This window comes from Oreochromis aureus, linkage group 8 (genome assembly GCF_013358895.1).
Source record: "Oreochromis aureus strain Israel breed Guangdong linkage group 8, ZZ_aureus, whole genome shotgun sequence".
Taxonomy (NCBI): Eukaryota; Metazoa; Chordata; class Actinopteri; order Cichliformes; family Cichlidae; genus Oreochromis; species Oreochromis aureus.
This window is the reverse complement of record NC_052949.1, coordinates 10,710,368-10,735,768: the sequence shown is the minus strand read 5'-3', so window position 1 is coordinate 10,735,768 and position 25,401 is coordinate 10,710,368. Positions and strand designations below refer to the sequence as shown.

At 41.8% G+C, this 25,401-nt stretch overlaps 1 protein-coding gene across 6 annotated transcripts in view; it reads right to left on the bottom strand.

The window, feature by feature from the left end:
- Positions 1–6,950: 6,950 nt before the first annotated feature.
- Positions 6,951–25,401, bottom strand: part of LOC116328801 (inactive ubiquitin carboxyl-terminal hydrolase 54-like) — a 70,960-nt gene continuing 52,509 nt past the window's right edge. For 5 of the 6 annotated variants that reach the window (XM_031750683.2, XM_039616034.1, XM_039616035.1 and 2 more), the window contains 11 exons: positions 25,186–25,378; positions 24,778–24,960; positions 24,232–24,451; positions 21,991–22,371; positions 21,781–21,908; positions 21,472–21,630; positions 16,829–16,976; positions 13,776–14,608; positions 12,027–12,154; positions 11,809–11,934; positions 6,951–9,256 (listed from right to left, as the gene is read on the bottom strand). In XM_031750683.2, the coding sequence (XP_031606543.2) occupies positions 9,170–9,256; positions 11,809–11,934; positions 12,027–12,154; positions 13,776–14,608; positions 16,829–16,976; positions 21,472–21,630; positions 21,781–21,908; positions 21,991–22,371; positions 24,232–24,451; positions 24,778–24,960; positions 25,186–25,378 (2,586 nt within the window). In that variant the 3' untranslated portion in view covers positions 6,951–9,169. Of the gene's footprint in view, positions 9,257–11,444; positions 11,585–11,808; positions 11,935–12,026; positions 12,155–13,775; positions 14,609–16,828; positions 16,977–21,471; positions 21,631–21,780; positions 21,909–21,990; positions 22,372–24,231; positions 24,452–24,777; positions 24,961–25,185; positions 25,379–25,401 lie in introns of all 6 variants that reach the window. The other variant, XR_005614023.1, reaches the window with a different exon arrangement.

Sequence of the window (25,401 nt, the reverse complement as noted above, 5' to 3'; positions counted from 1 at the left end):
TCTTCTCACACTATAGCGCCACAAAACTGGACAGTAAGTATAAACCTACAGTTACAACATCGCTGTATGTTTAATATAGTTCCACCTTTGTTTCAAACAAGTTCCCGCAACTGTCGATAAAACACGATAAATAACCTTTAGCCAATACACCTGAACAACAGCATACTACAGTCCCCCAAACAGATCAACAGGCACGAGGATGAATGAACAGCCTCCTAACACTTCTTCACAAAGCTACTGTTTGAATTATTTATGAGATTGTCATCTATTCTTGCCCAGTGTCCTCAAACCTATACAAAACCTTTAAGAGAGAAGTAAACGAAAATTTAAAAACAAAAATGAACAGTTCAATACATCAGTGCATTAAATATTAAATTTATTAATGAATGGATAATTGAGGAGTGAGGACTTGGAAATGAATGAGTCTGTGCACGTGTAGTGAGCTAATGGGTTTAAGTCGCGGTTGCTATGGTAACAGTGCTGTCAGCGGCATGCATACTGTAACTGCGTGTTTTACCCCCTTGCTAACGTTCATTCATTCAGAACTACACGCACACACATTACGGTAAAGTACAGTGTTTTGTCCGAAACCCTGAAACTGCAGCCTAGCCGTGAGATTATAAGAATGAGTCACCGCTTCATTCACGAAAAGAAAAATACAAGTTCAACTTTTAAAAGAATTTAATTGACAGGGGAAAGGGAGGACAGAGAAAAGACAAAAAATAGACCAGCAACATAAATAAATAAATACTTATGGCACAGGGGTTTAGAGAGAAGAAGGAGAAGAAGTCACGCCTGTGTGCAGCACAGGGACGCGTGAGGTAAAAATACCCCCAAAGTTTCTATTTCTTTCTCATGTAGGCTCCTCTCCCTCCTCCGCTCTGCGCTATTTTTAGCTCACGATGACACGAGCGTCTGTCTGCCACCGCACCGATAACCGCACGTGAGTCCTCCGCACGTGCACCGCTCCCTATGACAGGCAGCTTTGGCGTCAGACACGACTCTCACCGGTGCCAGCACCACGGAAGACGAGAAGGGGGAGAAAAGAAAGACAGTGAGGAGGAGGAGGAGGAGGAGGAAGAGGAGGAAAGATTACTTCTCACCAAAGAAAGCAAACAACTAAAAATATAGCCGGCATTTTCAGCCGTGTTTTAGCAGCTATTTGTGAATGTACTACATTGCTTGAGTTTGACTACCTGTTGTATGAGGCTAATATACCATGTTGTGCTGTCGAATATAAAAACAGCCCCCTCGTGTAGACATGAATAAGTCATCCATGTTTTGCAAAAGAGATAGATCGATAGATAGCCCAAGTAAATGCAAAATGCTTTTTTTTTTTAATGATTTCATTTGTTAGGGGGTTGAATTTATCCAAACCTAACTGGTCCTACATTATTAAGTAGGCTAAAATTTCTCAAACAGCAACACATCATGCTACAGTCTAAAGACACGCAAAAACAGATGAGAAGCAAAATCACTGAGTCGAATTCAAGTCATATCAGTCTGGAAAAACCATATTTACGACTTTAGGAGCCATTATTCACAAATGGACAAAACTTAACCAGGAGTGTGCAGGAGCCTACCAAAATGACTCAAAGAATGTACAGACGACTCGCCCAGGAGGTCACAAAAGAACTCTGAAAAACATCTTAAGAACAGCAGGCCTCACTTGTCTCAGTTAAGGTCACTGTTTATGAATTAACAATAAGGAAGAGACTGGGCAAAAATAACATCCATGGGAGAGTTCCAGGGAGAAAACCACTGCTGACAAAAAGGAGCACACACGTCTCATATTTGCCAATAAATATATTATTGAGCCCTAAAACTTGGGTACATATTCCGACTGATCTGAGGTCTGAGTGATTTCATAAAAAGACCATCATACCAGCAGTCAAACATGGTGGTGGTAGTGTGATGGTCTGGGGTTGCTTTGCTGTAATTGACCTCTACAAGAAATTCCTGTAGCAGAATATCCGGCCACCAGTTCATTCACGGATGCTCAAGCGCGCTTGGGTTATGCCTCCACAGTGCCAGTTATTGACAACACCTGCTTGATAGGATTTTGTAATGAAACCCACTTATATTTTGATTGGAACACACTGGCTAATGCTGAGTCAAACGCATGATCAATTCTCAGTGGAAAAGGCAGATGAATAAATAATAAATATGCAAATTATTTCTCAGGGGTCGTTAATGCCACAGCTGCTGGTGCTTCAGGCAACAAATGCCAAAAAATTATTGCAGCATCTGGAAAAAAAAAAAAAAAAAAGATCAAAAATCAGCACTCTGATCAGAAAGAAGGATTTTAGCCGATGATTATTTAGCCTATTCAGAAGGACCTAAGTATAAAGAAGCTCTTTCATGAAGTTAACAGTTTGGGGGGGCAGCAAGTTTTAAAGCTGGCTTACTCTCAAACCTTGGATTGAAGTTTGTTTACAATAAAGTGTAGCCCTGTTTTCTCACTTAAGGGTTTGAGGTTCTCCCTGAGCCGGAGGACCACACATGTCTCTCTGCATGATGTGGGTTGGATTTTGTTCTTTCTTATCGGGGTGTTTTGATTTGGGTTCTCGGATTTATCCTGGGATTCCTGTAGCCCATTCATTTTCAAAAGGGATTTTCTATTTTGTGCACTTGCCCATCTGGAGTTTGAACTATGTGTGACCCGGTACCATCAGTAGTTCCTTTCCACAGGACTCCTGCTTCTCTCTGAGCATATTATCTATCCAGTAAAGAGCTTCTCCGGACATTTTTAAGCATGACTTTGACAGGTTATTGAGTTTACTGTCATTTGTAGTTGTGGTGATGTATTCTGTTCCCACACTTCATTACCATGTGCTTTCTTTAGCATGAATGAGAAAATTCAAAATTAAGTTGACTGCAGGCTCTTGAATCAAATCCTGCACAACTTATATCCAAAATGGAACCTTGCCTTCCAGGGAAGGTCATTTCTGTCGACCCCTTGAGCCAGAGTGAAATATGTGAAAGGCTTTTAGAGAAATTCCTATAAATTTTCTGGTCATCAGAGGGTAAGTGCTGTTGACTGATGACCCTTTGACTTGTCTACTACCAACGTATGCTGGCACTTTGGTGTTTATTCGAATATCCCGACAGGTCAAAAAGCCTGTGTATTTACAGTTAGCACGGCTTTTTGACCTGTGTAGGTTGAAGCTGTTTCCTTGCTTAGGCCTGCAGCATTATTAGAGCTCAGCACAGCTTTTACATATTATCACTGACTTTTGTTACACATACCCGACAGAAGTGTTCTCAAATGTCTAGCACAGTAGGTTCACACACAAACCAGTTTTTAACCTGTGAGCTGTCTGTGATCTCTTTTTGTACTGTAGTCCAATTAGTGCAGCTAATAGTCCAGATCATTTAACCGCTAGCAAAGTGGACATTGTGTGATGTCATCTGGAAGCTCTTACCGATACTAAACCTTAAACACGTACCATATGTCCGGTAGTGGAAACTCATCTGAAGTGGATTTTTCCCTGCTGTGGAGTTTGTGAGAAAGGAAAACTCTGGAAAATAAACTGACCCTAAGCATCATTTTCCAGTGTGTAGAAGTCCCTAAATTACTGAGATGCTAAAGGACAATGGCTAAACTGTGATTTTTTTCTTAGACTTAACCAAGTAGTTATGGTACCAAAATATTTATTTTGTACCAAAATATTTATTTTGGTACTTAAACCCAACCAAACAGCAACTGAACAAGAAAACCCAAAATTAAAAAAAGCCTTGTGATTCATGCCACCTCTGTCTCCCCAGCTGTGTGAAATTGTTTCTCCACTTCCTCAGTGAAGAAAATGCCAAGATTGGATCTTTACCCTGCACAGCAAAAAATTTTCCTTCCCGCTGAGCTCGGATGATCTGATAGTTTCACAGACATGTTGACGTCATAGTTGCGTTTTTTAATACAGGTGCAACAGTTCACACTCATTTTCGAAGTGCCTCATCACACCTCTTGTCTCAGTGCTGTGCGCTGACCTCGGATCAGCATTCAGGAGTTAAGATATTCCTAATTACCTTCAGGTTGTCTGGATTAGTTTCAGCCCATCCTCAAGTAATTTGATTTTCTCTTTTTTTTTTTCTTTTCTTCTTTGAATTGTTCGCTCTGGCCTTCTGCAGAAAGGGATTCATGTAACTTCATAAAACCTCACACCAGTATGCGGTGTTAAAAATCAACACTAAGTGGGGCTATGAGTGTGAGCAAGTGAGAGCTTTTATCATTACAGACAATTATGTTGCCCAAATTAAATGTATTGTCATCCACAGTTGGAAGCTGGCAGCAGTCTCATTTTATTCCTGATGTAGATTTCATGGCTCACAACAAATTCTTTGACTTGCAGTTAGCTTTGCTTTTTCAGTGTTTGCATTTTCTCATCCAGGGGCTCATCAGTCTTCTTAACAACTCTGTTTTTCCCCTTCTTTCAGTTATCCATGGGCAGCACTTTTGTTTAAAGGGTGAAAATGTGGCACTGCAATTTCCTTCAATGTTTTTTTTTTTTCAGAAAACCAAAGCCTTGAAAGACACTTGAATCATTTATGCTGGTATCTTTGTTGAAGGCACCATCTCCATTTATTCTGTTTATTCTGACCCACTTCCTTTAGTGCAGCCTTATTGTCTTTACTTTTCCTTTCACTACTATTCTCAGGTTGAAATTACTTCTGCGGTTCTCACTTTAGTGCTATTGTTTAGTTTTATAAGAATGCAGAGATAAAGTGCTGTAGAGAGGATGCAGGCAGTCCAACAAGGTGTAACCCAAAATTAAAACTCAAAGTTTACCTGACATATTGCATATTTTTCTGCAGTGCTGTGGTGGTCAGACCGCTTGACTAATGCTGATGACATTTGCAAGGAAGATACACACTTCTCTTAGCAACATCTCATTAATTAAATTTGAAAGGATCCCACTTTCTGTTCTGACTCCAATTAGAGACACTGGCATGACATCAGATTAATGCAATTTTATGTGTTTTATAGGTGATCACTCAACTTTCTCTGAGTAGCTATATAAAAATATATTTTTCATGTGTTCATTATGGAAGCTCAGTTGTGTTCTTGATAAATCATCACCACTTATACCATATTCACTTCATCATCAGTGTGCATCTTCTTGATTATTGCACTGCTCATGGCTTCCGTCATCTTTTCACCTCAGTTTGAATCTTTTGCATCTGCTAAAGATGTAAAACATTTATTTCTTCAACACACAGTTTCATACGTTCAGTAGTCTTAACTTAGAAAGACTTTAATAATAAAAGGCTGTCTGGGTAAGTGCAATGTGTGTGCGTTTGTGAGGGTGCTCTTAAATTATATCAACACTACTGTGCATGAGTGGGAGTGACTGATTGTAGCGGGTAAATGCAAGCAGCAGGCCAGCGTATCACTGCTTACATCTAGTGGTAGGCAGGCTAACTGCAGACTGACCGAATGGAAGACATAAGTAATATAGCTTCACAGTTTCACACACATTTAAACACCGATTAAGAGAAATATGATGCAAAAAATGTTTTTGTAGCAGTTTTTTTTAAAGTACTGCAGGAACTAAAGCTGGTCAGTTACTGATCTGCAAAAATGACCAGAGCAATTTCTTTCCTCAAGCTAAACGATCCCTGAATAATTTTTTTTTTTTGTATTAGAATATACAGAATATTTTTTATTTTGTTTTTGAATGTTTAAGTGACTAAATCTTTAATTCTGCTATACTTATTGCAAACACACAAACACACTTATACTTATTGCGAACACACACACACACACACAAATCTTTCATATTTACAGTTATAGTCAGAAAGTCAAATGTATACATAAACTCCCACTAATATTTGGTTAAATGTCCGTTAGCAGGTTGCACCTCAACCAGGGACTTTTGTTAGCCATCAATAAACTTCTGGCATAATCACAGTTGAATATTTTGACCACTCTTCTTGGTAGAACTGGTAAAGTTCATTTAAACTGGTTGGTTTCCTGGCAAAGACCCGGCTTTTAAGCATAGCCCATAAATTTTAAGTAGGGCTGAGAATCAGCACTATGGTAAGGCCATTCCAGAAGTGTAATGTCATCCCGCTTGATAGATTCCAAAACGGGTTTTGCACTGTCCTATTAGAACAACTAATTATGCCTAAGTTTCAAGCATCTAGCTGTTAATTTGTGGTGAAGTTGAACAATTTGGAGATCGTCCTCCTTCTTCATTATTCCATCCACTTTGTGGAATGTCTCAAGATTACTGATAGCAAAGAGCACGCTACCACCACCACGCTCGACAGTCTACACAGTGTCTAAAGTCTAACCTTTAATGATTCATACATATGCATATGTTTTGTTTTCTCCAGAAGGCATTTGGTTTGTCCATGTGGGCAGCTGGAAATCAAGCCTGAAGGTATAGAATTTGTAACTGGGGCTTCTTTCTTGGTTGGCATGCTCTCGGTCCATGGTGATGTACAGTAAAACTTGCTTCACTGTGGACAGTGACGCTGGATTTCGCACAGTTTCCCGTTCATGGCAGACTTGAGCCTTGGCGGTTGCTGAGCTGTTTCTGAACATCCTAACCAACTTCATTTGAGGTTTTAGGGGGCAGTCAGTTTTTCACACAGGGTCATGTAGGTTTGGATTTTTCCCCCTTAATAATAAGCATCTTCATTAGAAACTGCATTTTGTGTTTACACAAATATCTTTGTGTAATATTAAAAATTTTTTGAAGGGCAGAAACACCAATTTTAAGCATTATTATTAGTTTCACTGACCAAAAATTCTTAAATTTTCTATATTTGAGGAATATTTTAGCTGTAGATTAGTATATTATATATAAATATATGAAAAACACTGCCTATGAGCATATCCAGTTTTCCTGCTGTTTTTGATTAGGACCAGACTGGTGTTGGTTTATTTTTTCTTGAAAGTAAAGATCTTTGCGCTCTCCTCCCCACAAACAAATAATGAAACACACTTTACGGTGGTTACGCCCCCTTTGGGAGTGCATTGTTAATAACTTTATTGCAAAAATACAGGTTCCCTCTTTCCCCGAGCAACACCACCCCAGAACTGACACATAAAGTCTACACACACTCACAAATAACCATCTTTGTCAGTTAGCTTCCCACCCTCCTCTAACGCAAACACACACTTTCATCCTTTAGTTTACATTCATTCGCTCTCTTTCTCCCTCTTGCTCTCTGCGTCCTCGTTGCTCTCTTTTTGCATTCCATTGGTTGAAACATAGCAGTAGATGCAGAACAACAAAGTTCACCAGCAGCAATAAACATGAGATCATCTCTTCCTCCTCTCCGTGTCTCTGCCAGAGTCCATGAGAGCACCCGTGAGGGGTGGGCGTGTCTGCCTCCTGACTGTCTCCAGTAAAGGACTGTGAGGGAAGGTTGATTTGCATAGCGGACTCATGCGCTACAATTGGCTACATTCTCCCACATCCAAAAAAAACAACAAAAAAATCCAAAAACAAAAAACGAAGAAAAAAACTAAAATACAACCACAAAATCTGAACCTAAATGGAAAAATAAATTCTTACTTACACTCTCTGAGTTAGGTGCCATCCTTTGGTTTAGTTACAACGTTCAATCAACATCAGTGAAATCTTAAAGAACATTACATTGGCCTTTTGTTTAATAAGGACTTTGTTAATTTATATGATATTTAACAGAATAAAGCATATAATAAAAGTACTCTACACACATCAGAATGCTACCCAATAAAGGGAAGAGTGAATTGAGTTGTAATAACTGTTCATACAACTGAGGAATGGTTGACATCTCTGATAGCTCACTGGCTGAAAATATACCTCTAATACATATCTATCGTATAAAGCATGTTCATATTAGACATGTCACTGTCTCAGGTTGAAGATGAGCATTTTTCTGAACACATCTGAGGTCTCAAAACCAGTTTCAGTGGGAGGAGGGAGGGGAATAATAAAGTGTGAATTCATAAGTGTCACTGAAGTTCACCTGAGGCCTTGGAGTGAAAACAAACGGCATCGACTTCTCTCCAGCTGCTCCACGTTCAACTAGCCTTCAGAAAGTGCACTTCTGCCGAGTCACCTTGCAAAGTGCACTTGAGTCATCTGTTTTCATTGTTAAAAGCCTAAGAGAAGGGTTTCCTAACCTACATTCTCTCATTCCTTCTAGACTTTCCTCCGCTGCTGGCCTATTTCTGGTGCTACTGTTTCCTGTTTGGAACAAAGAAAGCAAGCGAGAATATAAGAGAGCAAGAAAAGAAGAGCAGAAAGAAAAGAAGAGGGAAAGAAGCAGAGAAAAAAGGAAGCGCTTTTCTTGTTCAAGCTCCCGGTAGAAACGGGAGAGCTGTCATTAGGTCGGCGAGCGGTTTGGGGGCAGAAACTCCAGCTAGACACTTGTGAAGTGCACTCCACTCGTATTTGAAATGCAGACATGAGGAAGTATCACTTTAAGTTTATCAATATTTGTTAATTATCATTATCAACATTCCATAAGGTCTTATTAATTAACATACAGGTTTCATATGTGAGTTTTCTGTACACGACTTAGTTATTAGAGAGTTCAGTCTCGGCAGATTAACTGTGCGCACACACAGGAAGAAAAACAAACCCGAAAACAAAAAGAGAAAAAAATATGGCTGTCCATCTGAAACAGACCTAGTTCAGCTACGTGTGCGTCCAACAAGAAATGCCCGTGAAGAGAGAGGAAGAGGCGTGGCTACTTGGTTAGAGTCCCCCCCTGAGCTAAAGGTCCTGTGGGTTGGAGGGCGAGTCTACTGAGAGCTCTAGTCCCAGTTGGATGCGGGTGGTGAGCGACTGCTAAAAGCAGCAAGCTCACCTGGAAACCCTCTGAAAACCCCAGGGGGAGACGAGAAACAGTCCCGGAAAGTAGGGGGAAAGGTTGAGGTTGTAGTTGGGGGTCAGAGTGACTGCATAGACAGAATAGTAGGGGGAGGAGGAAGGGAGGAAGGCAAGAAGGGGCTAAAGCAGGGTGCTGCAGGCGCTGAGGGAGGCTCTACGTCAGTGCAGATGTGCATGTGTGCGTGCATGTGTTTGCGTGTGCATGTCGTTTGAAGGAGGAGGAGGAGGAACAGGATAGGAGCTGAGTCGATCCTCCTGAGCCGATTCCAGGTCCGTCAAAGTGAAGCTGTTGTGGACCCCGGCACTTGTGCCCCACGTGGACGGGTTGCGGTAAGATATTAGTGAAGCACTGAAGGACCCTGGTCTGAGGAAAGCTTGACCCCCGTCAGACACAGCCAGAAACTCCCTGAACTGCCCGACAGCTCCTGGACATGAAGATAAAAGGTCAGATTAGTAAGAAGGTGCATGTCAAACACGACAGATGTAGTCATTCACAGGAATATGCACACGTTTAGATTTTACACATGTATCTTCAATCATGGGATTTACAGAGTGTAAAAGACACAAAATGTCACACACTGATGCTTTAAACACAGTTTTCAAAGACCTCAAGAATTATTTCCCCAAGCTCTACTTAAATTTGTCCCATACAGTCTGATAAACTATAGCTGTATGGCATCCCAGGGGAAATCCCTGTGGGACACCTTAAAAATACTACGCTATCTTTTCCAATTTTAATGGTCAAAAAAACAAACTGTATTTTTTCTAGATAATCAGTATGTTGTTTAAGATTACACACACATAATATACATACATATATACATATATATCTATATATAGATATATAGATATATATTTCAATGCATTAAGAGGTCTACTGTTTATTCACTTGAACAAATGTTCCAACTACTGCACTGAAAAAGATGATTCTTTTATAAGAAACAGGCCAAATAAATAATTAAGTAATACATTGATACAAAAGCTGAACATCCATATCAAACAATGTTGGATGTAGTGACATCTAGACTTCTTTTTAAGATGTCATTAACAGATATTTGGCTGTTGATAAATAAAAATTAAAAAAAAAAACTGGTGATAGATGCTAAAATTTCAGAACAGCCATGCTAGTTCTTTATAATCAGCATTTATTTGTTTCTTTGGCCCAAATGGGAAGATTAAATTATAAATTGTTATGTTAAACATGAGTATGGATGCAGAATTTCCCAATCAGTGCACCACCCTCAGCTTCATATAATCTAATTGGTTAAATCTGTTAAATCCCACATTTGATCCTTTTTATATGGAACATTTAAAAACTGGTCATTCTTCACTGTGTATACATGCATATTCTAAACAGTGCATGGTTTATTTAGCATCTTTTGTATCTAGCATATCCTGGTTTCTGAAAACAGCATATAGTGCTGTTTATGCATAAAACCGAGCCACTCTAAAGACCTGCACATGTGAATGAAGCGCAATGCAAGACAGCCAAGAGCATTTGGCAAGTAAAAGCATAGTGCCGGGAGGCAGGTTATGCATAATTTCACCTCGCATTTAAAACAGAAAAGATCAAAAGGACCAACATGCATGCTTATTGATTCTTTTTTTTTCCTTTGCTTGCTTATTATAAGCTGATAACAGCTTAGATGCATAACTTTTCCTATAACATACAACCATAAGACACAAAGAAATTGTATGTTAAAAACTACATATATATTCCAGTATTTAATGCATGTATATTTTTAGATTAGGAAGTTGAAGAAAACCTGATTAGTCAACTGCTGACTTTTTTAAACCAATTGTTTTAAGCCATGATTTAGTGAGAATTTTGAATGCACTGCTAAATTATTACTAGAAATGATCATTTGTTCTTCTGTTTTTCTCTGCTAAGAGAGACCATTGGTGTGCGACATGTACAGCAGCTTGTAAAAATACTTTGGATCGATGTGCATTAGCTTCAGCTCCCACAGCGAGGTGTTATTTTTGCACTGTGAAGCTGAAGTGTAAAAACCTGAAACGACACTTCTGCCTGTCAAACTATTCGCCACAATTTGAGTTTAAAAAGAAAGACCTAATATGATGCAAACAGAGCTGACACATCTGCAGATATGTCGTGTGTAATACTGACATAACAGAAAACCTAACAGGCTGAAATGTTTTTGCTTCGGGGGCCTGTTTAAGACATCCCTCTTGTTTTTAGCTTTTTTCCTTATAGAGAGTGGGAAGGTGTCTTTTTTAACATCTAAATCAAGGTATCAATGTTTACTTTTCAGAATTTCAAATTTCCTTCTGTGAATTTTAGATGAACTGGACACATGACAGATTTGCAGGCCAATTTTCTTTTAAAATCACCTTTGGGTCTTCACATTTTTTACAAATCAGTGAGCATTCCCTGGTTTTAGATATGTGGATATGCAGCCTACTTTTGTGCCAGATGAGCCCGGTTTGCCAGGAGGCGAATATTCACGAGAAAATTAATAAAAAATGAGGAGAAGACTTTTACTTTGCTCTAAAACAGACTTATCTGGCACATAAAGTAGCCCAGCCAAAAATCCACTCTTGATGCAGGCGAAACACACAGTGCAACATCATATGAGCCAGCGCGGTGTTTACCTGTGAAGCAGTGGAGGGAGGTGGTGATGAGAAGGTGTTGGTGATGAGGAGGATGAAGGAGATGATAGTGGTGGAATAGCAACAGGGACTCAGAAGAGAGGAAGTAAGCAAGGAGAGGCACTGACATCAGCCTGCTTCACCTTTGAGAGAGACAGAGGACAGAAGAGGAAGAGAAGAAGAGAGCGGGAGGACAGATTGCAAGTAGAATAGCAGGACAAAAGGAAGAAACAAGACAAACAGCGGGGGTGAGGGAGGGGGGGGGAGAAGAGCACAGGGAAAAGCAATGTGACCGCAAGACATCAGGCAGGTGCAGTTTAACAGCATAGCCGCAAGGAGGCAGCAGAGCCCCAGGAGTCACACTCACAAAGCTGCGGGTTGCAGTCAGGCGGCTGCGGCGCGAGGTCACTACTGTGCCGCTCAGGCTGCGTCCAATTCTCCTCAGGTTTTCCCCATCATCAGGCTCCACCCCAAAATCCCGCAACATCATTGGCTGCAGAGGGAGAAAATGTCTGTCAGACGCTGGAAAATGGATCCAACTGATGACCCATGAACAGTTTCTGCAAAGGACTATGAAGGTGTTGCCTTGTTGAGGTAGGTGGGGGTGCTGGTGCAGTCCGCCCCGTACGCACTCCTCTCCATGTCTGCGTTGGGGGTCTTGGAGCGAGCCTGCCCTCCCACCCTGGATATGAGCCTCTCCGATGGGCTGCAGCCTGAGAACACACAGATGGTAAAAATATGAACAGAGCGTGGTCTGCAAATTATGTCAGACTGACAGCTTACATTTCCTGTGTCGTTCATGAATTCAATAATAAGTAACTTAAACAAACTTTGCTCATGATTTGACAAAGGTTTACATACAGTATGTATCAGGGGTGTCAAACAGAAGGCCACGAGGGCCAGAATCATCCCGGAAAAGACTCAAATCCGACCCAGTGGATGGCTTTGAGAAGGGGGTAATACATTTTGGACTATATTTTCAGAAGTTTTGCAACTTTTCCCACTAAAGAAGACCTCCCACATGGCCATTTATACTACACCAATGTAAATAAGTAATAGATAATCAATTAAAGGATTACAGATGGTTTTTCACAATCACAGAAATTTCTGTTTTTTAATGGATCCACGATAAAAACGAATAAAAAGAAATGTTCTGTGAATTAACAAAAACTTTCCGCCTTATAATTACAGCACAATCTGGGCAATGAGCTACCAGAACATTTTATTCATTTTAAACATTTATTTCTTATAATTTATGCCAAAAAAAGTTATGCAGACAGATTTCTTTCATTTGCTACAGCAGCATTTTTTTATCATGTAGAAAACTGAGACTGTTGAAATTGCACGTCTTTTTTTTAATTGAGATATTTAAGAGATTAAATGTGTAATTAAACTTTTTACACTGGCCAAAAGGGGAGTTTCACTGGTTTGCCCTATGTAGGATCAAAGTGGGAGATACAGTATGGTGCCCACAATGTAAAATAAGTTTCACATCCTTGGTATATATAATGAGCCAGCGCGGTGTTTACCTGTGAAGCAGTAAACAGACCGAGACTGAGGCCTTCACTGAAACTCCAAAGTTTTTTTAAAATTCCGTTTGTTGGGCTTTTTTTGTCTCTAAAATTGTACATTTAACGCAGAGAGAGGCGACCCTATAGAAAAGTCAATATAAAAAGTGGAAAGCAGTAACATCTGCTGCAGTAGCCTGTTTACTGCAGTACTCTTCACTGTGTCTCAGTTCTATACTACATACTGATATGCACAGTATATAACATGAGGTAATCTCAACAGTATACTGTTGTGCATGTTGGAAATTAACAGCTACCACTGCTAATTACAGTAAACGGACCAAAAAATATAATAAAAATAAAATATAATAATTGTTAAATTGTCCCCATGTTTAAATCAGTGTAAAAAAAATAAAGGTCTGGTCTGAGTATTTCAGAAACTGCTGATCTACCGGGATTTTTCCCACACAACCATCTTCTGATGGCTACTTCCAGCAGGCACAGAGCTCAGATCATCTCGAACTGGTTTATTAAACATGACAATGAGTCCACTGTACTCAAATGGCCTCCACAGTCACCAGATCTCAATCCAATAGAGGCCTTTGGGATGTGGTGGAACAGGAGATTTGCATCGTGAATATAATTTAAGTTGATAGTGAAAATTAATAATTTAGTCATTACGCCACAACGGCATGTCATATTCTGAGCTGTCCCTATTTGTCATCACGATTAATTTCACTGAATGGTGGGTTTAAATGTTCCAGTAGTTACAGATTGTGTTATGGTAGCTCAGGATTTATGTGAGTGTGTCTGTGTGTGTGTGTACCTGTCTTTCCAGCCAGCAGACTGGCCTGGTAAAGGGAATCAAGCTCAGAAAGCTCAGCCTCTTCGCGGTCACAGCAGGGATTACTGTGTCGCCCTGGGGCATGCTGGGAGCTGTAGTGACCTGGAGAGGACTGGCAACTGTAGCTGTAGTTTTGACTGGATGCCTGCGGCCTGATGGGAATGCAGCGGTCTGGAGGCGTCTCATACGGCGTCACCACTGCGTCGGGGCGGTCCAAACTCCAGGAGGACCAATGACGTGTCTCTGAGGCGGCTTCTTCCCTCGGCCAATGCTGAGCAGCGCCCGCGGGGGAATGGGGCCGCGGTGGTTGCCAGAGCGGCGTGAGAGGTTTCCTTTGCCCGGAGGCTTCCAGAGGGGAAGACAGGGGTGGATTAGAGGTCGGAGGGGGAGGAGGTGGGGGAGGCTGTGTGTGAGTGGGTTCAAGGTGTGCGGAGTGTGAGGTGTGTGTGACTTGTGTATCCCAGAGACGCAGAGGAAGCGAGGGCAGAGAGATGGCTAAGTGCTTCCCCAGTGGTCTGACACTCACCCCCCCTGCCTGCAGCAACTCACACAGCCTCACCCCTGTCCCCTCCCTCCCATCCTCCCCCTCCTCCCCTCTCCTGCCCGCACATCCATCCTCCTCCTCCCCTTGGCTGGAAGGTGCGCAAGGGTGAGCGATGCTGAGGGTGAGCGGGGGTCGAGGGGGAGGGGGGCGATAGGGCGGAGGGGGCGGGTTCTGGCCTTGGCCCAGAGCAGCATCCCTGTTGGGCGTTGCCTGGTCCTCTTCCTCCTCCTGATTGGGCGTCAGCAGTACTTGGACCGGGCCAGGCTGTTCACTGGAGGACACAAAAGAGGGAGCGCGTCAGTCAGCCAGCAGCAGGACAGAAAAAACAAAGCTGCTCTGACGTCAGGTGAGTTACTGCATAGAGGGAAGGTCACGACAGCACATCAGGTAAACAAACACACACACACACACAAGCTCACTTACATACCGAACAAACAGCCTTGTGCAAGCATCGCTTCGTGTATGAGATTTCACAGCCATGCTGTTTATGAATCAGGCACAAGCTCAGCTGCACTGACTGACTGATGACAAACTTAAGGGTCTGATTTGAGCATTTCCATCTTGCACAGAATGTAATCAGATTTCCACTACTCTGCACTGGTGCAGTATATCAGCACTGAAAACAATCTATGATATAGACTAATTCAGTCTCATATCCTTTTATTGATTTGCATACATTGATAAATGAGATATATGATATATGTTGAACATTAGTGGATTCTCTCAGAGACATGAGACACTATTAATGTTTGTGTGTGTGTGTGTGCTTGTATGTGTGAATAGAAAGTCTGTAAATTTGCACATCTATGTCTGTGTAGTGTGCACAGACACACGTGTCTACGTGAGCACCCACCCCCATCCCCCACTTTAACTTTCCTGTCTCTTTTCAGCGTTAGTAATTACCCAGCAGGCTTTGCAGCACTGAGTTATAAATCAGAGGCTTATGTTGATCAATAGAGGAGAGGAGGAAGGTAATAAAAGAGGCAGAACGCTGAGAGCTTTGCCTCCACCTCCTCTTTCCCTTCAGTCTCGCTGTTAACAGTTTGGATTTACAATTTATTATTTTAGAAAAAAAGTTTTACTCCAGTTTAAGTTGAGTTTTAATGAAACACAGACTAAAATCAATATTAACATGGCTTAGTTTGCACATTCAATCAGTCTCTGGTCTCTGCTGGTTCTTCAGAGTGGAGCGGCAAAACTAATTACAAGATCTAACAAAAGAATATTTGAGGTTTTAGGAGTTTAATGACCGCCCTTTAAGGCACCTTTGAGATTAGTTCTCGATTATACATCTAATTTGCTGACTCAGTAAGAATCTAAGATCGTGAGAAAAGATCAGAACTTCACAATAAAGCCCACTAAATTCATCTTTTTTTTTAAATTCTAGGACTTTTTGTACATTTTTTGCTCTTGCATATGTTTAAAATCTAAAGACATTCAGGTTGCTATCAAAAAATTGACAAACAAATGCAGTGAGTTTTCCTTGGAAAACAGTTGGGATCATTAATTGGCAAAAAATCTGCAGGTCAATAACCAAACTGACCTTTTCAACTAACTTTCAGCTCTATTTTTTGTAATGTTTTCATCATTAAGCCTCGTGTCTCTAATTGCATGTGTTGCATCCAATTGGGAATTTTTAAAACTATGTGTGTTTGGATATCAAGTCATCAGTGCATCTCAGATTCTTAATACTTTGATCTTTCTGAATATTAAATCTGATGAAACTGATGTTAAAACTCACTTTCCCCTCCTTACGCAACAAAACTAATACATCAGTAGGAAAACGGACTGACTTTCTGTAACAGACAAACACAGAAGCAGAGAGTATGAAAACAAAGCGCGGCACAGGATCTGTGACTGCAATCGCACGGTAGCACACAGGACAGAAACACAGTGATGGACTGCAGCTTTGCAGTGCACAGAAGGACAGATCAGCAGCACACAAAGAGCAGAGGGAAGCCTTGGCAGCGCAAAGCTACAAAGAGCAGCACAACAACAATGAAGAGAAGCGGTGAAGCACAGAAAAGCAGAGAGAAACTCTCTCTCCCTCTCTCTCTTTTTCTTCTTGATGGCAACACAGAGAACAGCAAAGCAGCTTTTTACTGCATTGCAACAAACACACAAACACAAAGCGGATAATAAGTTGCTGTATATAGTCAAGGGTGTGTGTTTGAGAAAACGTACACATTCAGACACACACATACACACAGAGCTGGATGTGAGAGTGCAGTGCTGGGGGAGTGGGTTACAAAATCAAGCTTTCTCGGATTTTATCCAGCCAGAGCTGAAGACACACACATGAGGGTGTTGAGGCGTTTTTAGACAGCCAGCACCCAGAGGGGACACACAGAGGAGTCCTGAGGTGGGTTTGAGGACAGCTTGAGCTTGGACAAACACGAAGTGAGGGAGGAAGGGGAGGGAAGTGAGGGGTTTTGAGGTGATTTCGAGACAGGCACCGCTGTGGACACATAAGGGTTGACAGTGGTGGTACCTGCGTGGGCCCTGTGGGCGGGCGCTTCCTGTCTCCCGTTCCATTTCCTGTTCCTGCCTGCGTTTGATTGGGGCCCCAGTGCTCCTCATGCACGCAGCTACAGCCAATCCGCTATGAGCGTTAGCCTCATGCAGGGGTCTGAGCACAGCTGAGGATGTTAACAACAGAGCAAGAGATAAAAAGGAGAATAAGACAGAAAGATATAACGACAGAGTGGCAGCGAGAGAAAGTTTGAGGAACGGAACAAGAAAGGAGACACGAGGAGGGATGAGAGTAAACAATTATAATACAAAAGGAGAGAGAAAAGAGAAGCAGAGCAGAAGGAGTGTTTGTGAGGGGGCCAGCATGCATTAAACTCTGCTGCTGTAAATCAATGTGTGAGTATTTTACATAAGTAAAGAGTTGCAAAGTGGGATGTCCTCAAAACCTAACCTAACTTCAATCCCCAATCATTTTGGTGAGAAATATCCAATCACTTAGAAGCTTACAATTCAGGTTTTTGCAGCAATAACAACAAGTTTTTACTATTGTGTTCAGAAGAAACTGGATCCAACACTCAACAGCTGCAATCAGTGGCTTTTAGATAAATGTAGAAACTGTATTGCTGTGTTTCCTCCAAATTTACTGCAAATTTCTTCAGTGCCACAGCTACTGCTGCTAGTACCGAGGCTCACAGATGTCATAGCATTTTGGCATTTAGTGCCTTTTGCAATGCCAAACTGACAGAAAATGCTCTAAATAAAGCAAAAATCTCACCTGACTTAAATTTGACTGCTCCCTCTTTCAAGGCGGTCTACTTGTGTACCTCTTGGCTGCCTCAAATGCTGCGTCTTTACTTAAATCACTCTGTGGAGGTCTCATTCTGACCACTTGCATGTGCCCATAATGTTCCTTACACTACCTATCCTCACTACTATGCTCGCTTGATTTAAATCCTTGCAGCCCCATCCCCAAAATGAGACCCAGACAGAAGGTGCACAAAGAGCCAACCTTTTAGGGGAGATTAACAAATTGCACCACATAAACCTGTTAAATCTTTAAAACTGAGATTGTGAAACCATGAAAGAGATTTTTAAAAAAAGCAAATGAAAAGTTAAAGGCGCATGAAAGAAAACAGACCCCCGCTCCGTTTAATGCACTCAGATGTTTTGCTGCTTAAGTCCTCCTTTGTTTGGTATGACAACCAGCTTATGCAGGCTCACTGTCAAGTCAAAGTTTGTGCCTCTTCTCTGCCTGGGCTACATTGTTTACCCTGATCCTGTGATTTCAACTTGCACAAAACTGGCAGTTATGTTTTCTCCGAGGACACCCTCTTGTTTTCAAGCTGACAGACACTGACAATATCATAAGAGGAAACAATAGGAAGATTTCATAGCAGGGACCCAGCATCTTTTCCCACTTAGCAACTCTAATGTAATCGCATTAATATACTAACTTGTACTGTTGGTGACTCAAAAATTGAACATTAGATAAATGAGTTGAAATTGAGGCTGCGTTCATGAAGCCACACACACCAGACAAGGGAATAAACTAAAAAGATATTTCCAAGTCCAAGGTTTTTTTTAGTGTGCACTCTCAGTGGTGTTAGTTGGTTATAAAGAATGCACAAGTGGACAACAAAAGAGCAGCCATCACCCGTTTTGGCTTGAGTTTATAGACTTCTGATTGATAGAGGCAGAAGAAAGGAAGGCGGATGGCAGCTCTGTTGTTGCTGTTGGCTGTAACATCCTCTGAAACACTGAGGCAGAATTGTTTGAAGTGCGCCCGAATCCATCGATACGGATGTGGGAACCCAAATTCTGTTAGACAATAGCACTGATAGTGATGCCATCTGTTCGTTCACAACTCGTCCTTTCACTTCATCAAGGTTGAATGTACTCACAGGGGTGAGTGTCAGGTACATGAGGCTAAACACAGTGAAGCAAACACAGTAGGGCAGACAGGACACAACATAATAATCCCTGATGTAGATTTAGTTAGTGCTGAGTAGGAGGGGAAAACCTGAACACCTGCAGTTTATATAAAACTCACTTTTGCACACCTAAACAAGCACACAGAGACAGGTTTTCACAATATAACATGACAGAAAAGTATCTTTTGTGGATGGACTGATCAAATATTCATGAAAAAGTCACACACACAGGAATATGGACACATACTTTGGGAACACATATGGTGTTCCCAAAGTCGATCTAAAGTCAAGCCTGAAGTCACACAGGCCGTGTCCGAGTCTTTAATTTGAATGCTGAGTCGAGACAAGATGTGAACATAATTCTTTCAATGCTATTTATAAAGCTGGTAGCTGATTTGCAGCTGAGGTTGTTTCAGGTATAACTACTTAAACAGCATGAATGACTTTGTAAGTGGTGCCTGACACGAGCTTATTTGTTTTTAACTGCACAAACAACACTTAAGATGTTGATTTTGTGTGTGAGCGTGTTAACATTTGCTAAATAAAGCTAAATATAAGGCTGAAAGTATGAGAAAACAAAACATTTGACTCAATGAGCATGCTAAAGGAAAAACTAACTGATGTCATCTGCTTTCAGCTGAAGTTATACTACTTCTATTAATACCAAAATGCTATCCACAGAGCTACATTGCTGTTGTGGCTAAATAGCATGTGCAAAAATATACTGCTCAGACCTGATTAAAGGAACAGCTGAAAGTTTTTGTGATTCTGTGTATAACAGGTAAAAATGTGTATCTGGCTAATTTCCAGTTTAATGCTGTCTCCCTGTGAAGCACTGCACCAGCACTGGGTGCAACTAGTATGGAAGTCCCATTCTGACAAGCTGCACATCTGCAGTGTGTGCTGGATCTCAGTTCAGTTTAATTCAATCTCATTTCTATAGCCCCAGATCACAACAACAATCGCCTGAATGAACTTTATATTGTAAGATAAAGACCCTGTAATAATATAGAGAAAACCCCAACAATCAGATGGCGACAGTGGGACGGAAGACCTCCCTTTTAACAGGAAGAAACCTCCGGCAGAACCAGGAGCAGAGAAGAAAAGCCATATGACGCGACTGGTTTGGGGTGAGGGGAGGGGAGGGGGGAAAAGGGTGAAGGATGCCTAGGCTGCATCACCTGATCCAGCCCTAACTATAAGCTTAATCAAGAAAGTGGATTTCCAGAAAGCAATCTAAAAGCTGAAGAAGTGCAAGCAAAAGCCCAGAAATGCACAAGGAAGCAACCTTAAAGTGAAAGTTAGCTGTATTTTTAACCACGAAATGAAACTCATAAGATTTAGAATTTAATTTGGCATGATTTTTTTTTTTTTTTTTTGGCAGAAGAAATTGAAGCTTTCAAAGAAAACCGGGCATACACAAGGAGAACGTGCACGCCAAAGTTAGAATCCAGAACCCTCTTGCTGTGAGGGAATAATCACTAAACCAGGTGGAATTATAAAACTTTGTGATCGCACTTCATATGAGTCAGGCACCCCCATGAAGCAACTCTGAGAGTCTAATATTAGAGCCTCACGTCCTGGTACATACCCAAATTTTGAAGTCCATATGCACAGTTTATTATAGACATTTAAAGTCTCAGAGGGCATCAGTTGAGTAATTATCCCAGAGCCGATACCGATTCTCCAGAGACGGAGAAGAAATCACAGAACGTTTTGTCACAGGCCACATAGCAATACTCATTAACTCACTGTAAAATTAATGGAATGACCCTTAAAGTGTGACTCGAGTCAAAGAAAGACACAATCTAAAGCTCACACCACAACACACAGGCACCCACATCATTATAGACCACACAAGAACAAAAAAGGTAGAGAAACACATTTTTGGAAGCAGAGGAATACACACACTGTAAACTCTGGAGGACAGCCAGGATATCAGAGCACTGAACTTGGATTGTGCTTGTGATTCTAAATAGGAATCACCCAGAAAGAGTTTCCCGCTCTGTGCCGGTCAGTGAACGCCCCACAGGAGTTTCCATTTTTGTAAAAACTAATCTGACAGGAATTTGTGCTCTGCTCTGTTCAGCTACACTGAACACAGCTGGAACTGCTAGATCCACACACACACAAACACACACACGTCCTCTGAAATAAAACACACTGAACTAATTGACGGATAAAAAAAAAAAAAAAAACCATCAGAGAGAGACAGATGGAGAGACAGACCAACAGATGGGAACGAGGACAAAGACGAGGTCAGACAGACACATGGACGTACAAGTCACTGTGACTGTTAATCTAGACACAGGTGACCTCAAAGCTGCGCTAGGCAAGATTTTAGCATAAATATACATGTTATCAGCATAAAGCATAACATTTTAATACCAAAGATACCTTTTATTTTTTGGAAGCACAAATTAAGACACGGAATTGTCTAGATGGGCCTTTGCTACGCGGGTTTCCGCTTGGCGCAGCTTTAAATGCAATTTTGAGGCGTAAAGGTTTAAACACATTAAATTTACATAAATGCTTTCTCACTTATCAGCTGTTGTATAAGTAAATCAGTGTTGATGCGGGCAGTGAAATATTAGGAAAGATCCATTAAACATAGGCAAATGAAGCCCAAATGTCATTCCACTGGAAGTATTTCATAAGCATATAACTCCCGTACATATCCACTACCAACTTCCAGCCGCTGTTTTTCTATTTTTCCATATTTCATCCATACCCTGGTGTTGGAGCTGGTCCAGGTCCATGAATTTGCTGGGTTTGGGATTAAATCCCATGGCTGCCTCCCGCTCCGCCTCCCTTCGCTTCTGCTGTTCCTGCAGGCGGGCTCTCCTCACTACCTCCTCCTGAAGCTCGTCCAGCTCACTACGCCCTGGGCCTGAAAACACACACACACACACACACACACACGCACACGCACACGCACACACACACACACACACACAGACACACACACACGAGAAATATGGGGAATGAAAATATTAATCAATTTAAATGCATGTTGAAGAAAGTAAGCGTAGACACACACCTGCATTAGTGCCACCACTCCAGGTAGGTGGGGGCAGCTCCTGAAGGATGGCACTGCTGCTCTTGGACTTAGGCACTGAACGCCATGAAGGACCTGACATCAGCACCCGTTTTTGTTGCCCCACCTCCCTGTAAACAAAGGAAAAGGGTAAACGAAATGCAGAAATGTTGATAATGCAAACACACAAATCTGTATCTGTACGTTTCCTACCTGTCGGGGCTGCTGCTATTCCTCTCGCTGCTCTCGTAGCCACTCTCCATCCTCTGAATCAGACGTGGCTGGTGCTCCACCCCTCTCAGAGGTGGAGGGGCAGGGGGACCCATCGTCCGCCCGCTGCCCAGAGACCTGGGCTGCCCAACCAGCCCAAACCCCGCCTCCAACTCCCCAATTTCCCTGGCTTCTACTTCTTGCAATCCCAGCTGTGGAGCAGGTCCCGCTAAAGGGAGTGAGTCCTGAGGCCCTGGAGGGAGAGGCGGGCCAGGCACAGTGTTATAGCCCACAGAGGAGCCTCTCTGTCGGGTGAAGATGCTGTCGATGTTCAGCGCTTCTCTCCTGGGCCTCCAAGTTGGCCTGTAGCGGCCTCCAGAAGAACTAGAGAGCAAAGAAAAAGGATTCAATGCTGAACATGTCTACTGACTGAAATAGAAATATGGTGAAATCCTATACAAATTAGTCTTCTGGTAAAATTTATTCAAAAACTGCAAAAGAAAGTAAAATGTTCTGCAGAATGTCTATTTTTGTTTATGATTCTTTTACTTAAAAGTACAACACGTATAATTTTTCTTGTGTTAAATCCCAATTTCACATTGCACAAGAGATGAGAGCGAACAGTGGTTGCCAGGCCACTGATTGGTCTTTAGGCCTCTATGATTGTCACAGCTCCTCATGTCGTTAGTGGCCGTGTGTCTGCAGAACAGTCATACCTTTATTTATGTGCCCATAATTTAGGATGTGCTTTAGAGAAGATCCAAAGTGACATCTTTTCAAAAAATAGAGTACACTAATCACTAACATAACAAAATGACCACCTTGCAATACTTTATTAGCAAATTTTACAAAATAAGCACTGCCAGATTCAAGCGGTATAGCTAAACTACAACTAACTTACTTACTGTAGCTTTTTTGCTAGCTTACATTACTGCAGGCAAATTCAAATCTCAGTGAAAATGCTACTTGGCTAGCTTGAAAAGCTACCTGCTAATGTGATCCGTGATACTAACTTGTCTATAATGTTTTGATTTCATCAAACAATAAATCTTGCAAAGGTGTAAAATGTTTCTTCACAGAACTAGCCCAGAGTGATGCAAGGCAGCGGCAGTTAGTCGGCTCGCTGTAACTCAGCTAAACAGTCTGTAACCTCAAGAGTGAGGTTACAGACTTTGATTGAGAAGCCAAAGCAATCTAACCAAGCACAAGTCTGTATGATATCAACCTTATCTTAACAAAAGCACATTTTATTCACATTGTCACTACTGGAAAAATTAAATTGAAACAGCAACATTTCTGATTGGTGGAGGTCGCTGTTACCAAGAATGCAAACTTCAGTCAGGAGTGAAGGACTGTAACATGTTGATAATGAGCCTATACTTTGTTACATACACATCACAAAATACAAAATATATTCCAACCTTTTATTATACACCAGTATGATAATGAAACCTATTAAATTCAAGAAGGCTGAAATTCCTTTGTTGTGGAAACTAGATTTACAAAGCGTTGCTGGATGAGAAGTTTCTTTACCTTGAAATATAATTATGTAAACAGTATTGCACCTTTGGCCTTTTTTTGTTTTCCTTTATTTTATTTTATCCAAATCAAATCTTTTTATGGTCACGACTCACCTCACAACTGTTTGGCTTGGTTCAGGACTGAAAACTCGTTATATAAGGAAATCTCCACTGACATTTCACAAATGCCATTTCAGAAATAAATTGAAAATTCACTTCCAGAACCAGAACTCTTAAAAAAGTGGGCATTCACAACCTTTGAGCATGTGCCCCACAATAGGATGCTAACTACAGTTCACTTAACATTCTTGTGCATCTTTTTTCTTTAAGCTGTGTTGTGTTATTATCACAAACTTTCACTTAAAGATCAGAAGGAACAGACTGCTGTGTGTCTCACAGTGTGCAGAGCTGTTTAACTATGAACTCAAAGCGAGGAATCTGAGATTTTTCCTCATCTGCATTTTTTTCTAACAGGCTGAAGGGCAGCGTATTAACTTTTTAATTCAATCTGGGTTACAGTGTTGAAATATATATATATTTTATAGTTGTATTGAATGAGTAGCCTAACAACATGAAAATAAGCTCCATATCTAATAAGCACTTCTACTTTTTCGCCTGAAGAGATGTGAGTATTTACGTGTGATCTGAAGAAGGCATTACCGTGAAATATTTTCATCTTGCTTTCACCTAATTCTACAGCCGATGTGTACGAGTGCTGCAGTACCTGGACTTGCTCTCACTGCTAGTGCTCTCATCCTCCCAGTGGGGACCCCCAATCCCGCCCTCACAGCCCCCAACTCCGGAAGAAGAGGAGGAGGACAGAGGACGGGAGGAAGAGGAAGAGGAGGTCAGAGGCCTGCGGGAGGAGAGGAGGAAGACAGCCGTCTCCTTGTACTCCTGCAGCGGAGGAGAGGGAGGGCGGGGAGGACCCTCCACTGCTGACTCTGAACATGGGAGAAAAGGAAGAGAAAATAAATCCAATAACATTTTTATTTATCCCACGGGGGGCAATTATGCAGGCAGCAGTGCAAATAAATGTGAGAGTAACCACTAACGAGGCGCATAACCTGAAGACTCTGCAGAACCCATTTCACTTCACCGAAACTTGAAAACGCATAACTGTTTGCTCTTAACTATATCAACAATGATGCTTTCTGCATCTCCCTGAAAACACTTGAGTATTTCCTGTTATTTTTTAAACCATTGGGGTTTCTTGACTGAAGGTGCAACTGCATTTTTTTAAGGGGAAGAACATTTGGAGTAACATTACCTCCAGCGTCAGCACCAAGCGGCGGTGTGCCAGTGTCGTAATTACAGACCACTGTGGTCTGGGATTCACTGGAGAGGTGGCTGCCTGTAGACTGGTGGAGAGATCGGCTGCGAGAACCTCGGTGACTCGAGCTGTCCGTCGAAGAGTCCGTACGAGTATCGCTGGATATGGATGGCTCCCGACCTATGGGAGAAAAGAGAAAGAGAGGTGACCTTTTAGGTAATCCTGTATGCGCATATGTTTCCAGTTAAAGGCATGATAATACTATAGCATAGGCTCTGCAGTATGCAGAGGCAGATTATAGGGTTGAAGGTCAGAGCTTTAAAGCTATAACCCCGCATGTTCTCAAATGATAAAGACAGATCAACCCGATCTGATATTTAGCAGAGTGTATCATCTTTGCTGTACCAGAGTCTTCACTGTCGTAACCAGCCTTGCTGCTGCAGTGCTGGAGCTCCAGCTGCGGGTTGGAGCTGGTACAGGGGTTTGGGCTCTCCTGCAGTATCACCGGCGTCCCACGGGGGTCAGCGTAGAGCAGCAGCAGGGGCTGATAGTGGCCTTTGATACAGCGAGACACTACGTCCTTCCACTTAGGGCCGATCTGGAGATGCAGAACACAGACAC